We start from the raw sequence: 5,028 nt of genomic DNA, 5'->3' as shown, positions 1-5,028 counted from the left end.
TGCTCCTCCACATCGAGAGGAGCCAGCTGAGGTGGCTCGGGCATCTGTTTCGGATGCCTCCTGGGCGCCTTCCTGTGGAGGTGTTCCGGGCATGTCCCACTGGGAGGAGGCCCCGGGGAAGACCCAGGACACGCTGGAGGGACTATGTCTCTTGGCTGGCCTGGGAATGCCTCAGCATTTCCCTGGAGGAGCTGGAGAAAGTGTTTAGGGAGAGGGAAGTCTGGGCATCTTTGCTTAGACTGCTGCCCCCGTGACCCGGTTCCGGATAAGCGGAGGAAGATGCATGGATGGATGGACTATTCAGGCATGTATCATTGTTGGAGTATTACATTTGGCTCCCCTGCAGTAGCCTAACTAAGTGCTAATGGTTAGCCTGCTGCTAATGATCCGGTCTCCTGGTTCAGTTATTAGATTATTTTTTGGATAAACTGAGAACATAAAGAGATACCGACATACTATCCAACTCTTTGCCAGACTGTAAATACATTTGTGCATTTGACTTAGACTTCTTTTATACAGTATATGTAATAACGCAAAACCACTGTGGCTGTGTTAGTTACCAGATATGAGCTAACAGCTAATGCTATACAAGAACAAGACACATTTGAACAGGTGAACAACAGACTGAGATCAGTCTGGGTTTGAACAAGGTCAAACATATACTGGAACATCTCTTCAGTTTTCCCTCCTGCCATCGTACACATTGATTTCACCGGTCTATCTTGTGGATGCAGTGGTGGGCAGTGGGCTCATTCATGAATCCTGGAATTCACTATGATGGGCAAAGAATAGAGGTTCAAAGGTTTATTGAGCTTTTCTTCAAGGAAAATCAATGTTAGACTATAGGAGAGTATCTCTATATGACTTAAATGTTTCTGCAGGGAATTTTTAAATAACCATTATATAGAACTGTAAAAATGAAAAGGTAAAATATTGCCAAAAAAAGACAATTAAGTAAAATTTATAATAAAATTGTACAGATTTGTTGCAGGGAGTGGCCCTGGGACCGTGTGGCTTCACTGGAGAAGTTTGGTTTAGGTAATAGTTACATCTCAGATACATTTCAAAAGAAGGAGAAATACATTTTTTGTTCAGAGGTTGCCTTGGGAATTTCAGGACCTAGAACTGCTCTTGCTTTATAACGTAGTCACAGGATTTAAACTTTAAGGGTTTTTCTGTCACAAACATGACCAGTTCTGATTAGTACTGCTTACTGGCATAGATAATTCCTTTGTGCACTGTTCTTTCCAGCCCAGTTACCACACTTTTGGTGGATGAATAACTAGCAGAGGCCAGTGAAGGAAAGCCCACCTCTGTTCAGCTTTGTTTTGTGCAGCGGTGTGAAACAGCCATTACAAGTGTGAGAAACAGAGTTCCTGAGCAGACAGGTGAAGGACAGGAGCAGTAAAGGTAAAATGATGGAGAGTTGCAGGGGCTGGCAGAGAAAGAGAACCTAATGGGGAAGAGTGAGTGCAGTGGCGGCCAAGTTGTTGTCAGTTTGACTTATCTTCTGTGTGCCACTCATAAAACATTCAACTGTAGCGCACGTTTCTTTCTCCGTCATCTCTCCTTTTCTCCCTTTCCTCGCTTCTCTCCCTCTTACCTCCACCTCTGGTTATCTTCTGATTGTTTTCCCAGTGCTGAGACTGGCCTATTGAATGTTTCATGAGGTTTTTTTTTTTTTTTTTTGAAAAAGAGGACTCTCTCAATCTGAAACACACTCATTAAATATGAGTTCACATGGGACTTGGTACAATAGGAACTTGTTAGCCCAAATGTGCTGCTCTTGCGGAAACACTAAAATTTAATGGGATGCCTTCAACAGTGTAGTGAGAGTTAAGGTTGAATGCAGGTAAAGGCTGAAAAAGAGTGACAGAGAGACAGAAGGTTAGGGAGAGAGGGACCGGCTATAGTACTGCAGGTCTTGGATTAAATTCAGATTAAAAAAGGCTTAAGGGCCATTTCAACAGTACTGTTACATGATTTAAAGGAATTAAATCATAAAATCTCTCCATCTGGCCTCATGGAAAAATAGTTCAGTGCAGACACAGTGAGTAAGAAATAGAGTGAAAGGACTTGAAGTACATATGTAAGTTACATCTGCACTTTTATGTCATGACCCAAATATGCTGTACAGCAACACTTAACTACAGTCTGAAGGAGTATGTGTCCATTGAGACTGAGCGGCCGAGTAAAGATGTAATTCTCAGTAAAGACTCTATGTCATGTTTTGTGGTTCCAACAATGTCAAGCTCTTCTACATCTTTAATTATAAAAGAATCATCAGAGCACTCCAGCTCTCTGTGGGACGTCTCTTGCTAACAGATGAGTGTGCCTTCTTCTCGTCTTGCAGAACAGAGTCGGTGGCAGAGAAGATGCTAACAAATTGGTTTGCCTTCTTGCTCTACAAATTTCTCAAGGTAAAATGAAATCCTTCTCACATCTTATTGCTACAGGTGTCAATATTATATACTACTACATCTATTAGCACACCTTTAAATCGACTGCTGCATATGTTTTGACCTGTCTAAAACTGACGTTCATGGATATTGTTCATATGTTTTGACCTGTCTAAAACTGACTTTCATGGACGTTGAAGAGGAATGATGGTCATGCATACTGTATCTCCAGCTTTCCACCTCAAAATGAGAGAAAGTCTCGTTTTCTAGTATGTTTGATATGTTATGTTCTAGTTTCTGAGTCTGAATACAGATCTTTTCTTCCCTCCACTCCTTTGCCATGCCTTATTTTCCTCTCTCCCACCTATTTACTCTAATCCCTGGGTTCCCATCCAAAACAAAGGAGTGTGCCGGCGAGCCTCTATTCATGCTGTTCTGTGCCATCAAACAGCAAATGGAGAAGGGACCCATAGACTCCATCACTGGAGAGGCACGCTATTCTCTTAGTGAGGACAAGCTCATCCGACAGCAGACTGAATACAAGATGCTGGTGAGTCAGAAAGACATTTATAAAAAAAAAAGGAAAAATTAAAAGGAAAAGGGTCCAAAATTTTATCTCTATTCATTTTTGTACATCTCTTAGCAAAGAGCCTTGACAGATCCACATAAATCTGGCAGTTGTCAAGGCTGTGGTAGCAATTTTATGAAGCAGTAATTTTATGTTTGTATAGTTTCAACAACATGCCGGCAGATGACAGTCTCCCATATCCAGATGTCTATTTTGTCAAGAACAAAGAGATTCTAGATAGTTTCTTCCAAACAAATTGAAAAAATAATTCAGCTTTAATGTTTCATTTTCTTATGTGTAAGCATCACTATGTTTGTCTGCATTACACTGCTATATCTCATCTCTAACCATGACTGGAAAGGCATAGTATGTTCATTGAGGTTCATGTAGTTATCTCTGACTGCCATCCTTGAGTCTGTATTTCAGGGACAAGGATGTGATTCCTCATCGGTTTCCTTTTACAATGTACTACATTCATTTGCAAGGCTCAACAGCTGTGTCTGCTTTTTTTTTTTTGAAATAGCAAACGTCTGTGCTTGAAATTTTGTAGACCTCATGAAATTTGTCTACCCAAACTAAAGGTGAAATAATGAAACAGAATGAAAACTTATGTTTTAAATGAAAAACATACTCCAAGACACCAAACTGAACCACTTACAACAAATAACCTGTGATACATGCAACTTTTAACACAGATGTACTTTTCAAGACTCAAAATTGTGACTGGTGTATGTTAATCAGTAAAGAGGCATAGGGTAGGGGCACCATAATAACCCAACACTCCTCTTTCTTTTACCTTTCTATTAAAATGAACCTGGCTGGGTCCCTCCACCAGCATGTCAGAATAACTTTCCCCTCAGGCTTTAGCTCCAGAGAAAACCCAGGCAGCGACAGGATGACACCTCTCTGATCGGCATGTCAGAGAGTCTGAGAGGCTGTGTCTTATTACTTGTTTAATGCCCCTGCTAGAGCTGCACAGCCACATCCTGGAGGCGTGAAATTACATTTCCGGCCAAGATCCTTTCCACCAGGACAGTTTGGTGAAGAGGAGTTAATGGAAAAAAAAACTTTCCTAGCAAGCAACACCTTTCTCTCTGAATCTTTCTCCCCCCTCCTCTGTCTCACTATCCTGGATCCCCAGACGCTGAGCTGTGTGAACCCAGACAATGAGAACAGCCCAGAAATCCCTGTCAAGGTGCTGAATTGTGACACCATTACCCAGGTAAAGGAGAAGATTCTGGATGCAGTGTACAAGAACATGCCCTACTCTCAGCGCCCACGAGCTGCAGACATGGATCTTGGTGAGAGTTCGCTATACTGTGTAAAACTAACTGCTTAATTCTATTTTTATTATATAGTCTGAGATGTAACATAGATATCTGTTATCTGTAACATAGATAAAACATAGATATCCATTCCACAACTGAAGAATGACATTAAAGATGAGGGAGGGCATGTCAGGGGAGTTTACCACACATTACACTGAAGACATATGACAACAACTAAGGGCTCAACATCAGTTTCTGGAAGAGAACCTCCGCCCTACACTTGTTTACAGCCCAAATCAGAGCAACACTCTCCAGCACTGATGTTAAACCTTAGTGACAGCACACCTACACTTAGTCTTACGCCCACAACATGTCTTTCAAAACCGAATGACTCGGCACAAATCTGGCTGACATGCACCTTCAAAAGGAGTACATAAAGCACCTTTTAGGTGGTTGCTGATTGTGCTTCAGGTTTGCAGTTTCATACCTAAAGGGGCTTTTACATGTTAGGGATTTGGAGAGGATCAGATTCTCCTTGTTGTTTTGAGCAGCTTAAATCCTTGTGAAGGCACTGTGTCATTTGTGTTTTGTTTACGGAATCACAGTCATTTTAATTGTCAAGTACAAATATACAGGAAGCCGTCTTAGTGACAAATTGGCTGCCACGCTTGACATTTTACAGAGTTTCAATCAAAAACAGTACACAAGCATAGAATGACCTCACTCTGGACCCATGTGTCAAACACTTCCCAAAATGCCATATGTCACGCATTCACCATTATTGTTTCCCTAC

The 5,028-nt window shown here is 41.5% G+C and overlaps 1 protein-coding gene and 1 long non-coding RNA gene across 4 annotated transcripts in view; one reads left to right on the top strand and one right to left on the bottom strand.

The window, feature by feature from the left end:
* Nucleotides 1-5,028, bottom strand: part of LOC109956705 (uncharacterized) — an 86,503-nt gene that overhangs the window by 44,493 nt on the left and 36,982 nt on the right. For 2 of the 3 annotated variants that reach the window (XR_002274458.1, XR_002274461.1), the window contains one exon: nt 243-772. The exons of the other annotated variant lie outside the window; for it this stretch is intronic. This is a non-coding gene — a long non-coding RNA (uncharacterized LOC109956705). Of the gene's footprint in view, nt 1-242; nt 773-5,028 lie in introns of those variants that run through there. 3 annotated transcript variants of the gene reach the window in all.
* Nucleotides 1-5,028, top strand: part of LOC109956527 (plexin-A2-like) — a 74,483-nt gene that overhangs the window by 60,881 nt on the left and 8,574 nt on the right. The window contains exons 24-27 of the mRNA XM_020593749.1: nt 2,354-2,420; nt 2,803-2,949; nt 4,109-4,274; nt 4,536-4,556. Coding sequence (XP_020449405.1) covers nt 2,354-2,420; nt 2,803-2,949; nt 4,109-4,274; nt 4,536-4,556 — 401 coding nt within the window. The remainder of the gene's footprint in view (nt 1-2,353; nt 2,421-2,802; nt 2,950-4,108; nt 4,275-4,535; nt 4,557-5,028) is intronic.

Source organism: Monopterus albus, unplaced genomic scaffold (genome assembly GCF_001952655.1).
Source record: "Monopterus albus unplaced genomic scaffold, M_albus_1.0 scaffold1.1, whole genome shotgun sequence".
In the NCBI taxonomy this organism is placed as follows: Eukaryota; Metazoa; Chordata; class Actinopteri; order Synbranchiformes; family Synbranchidae; genus Monopterus; species Monopterus albus.
This window is presented reverse-complemented; position numbering and strand designations above follow the sequence as displayed.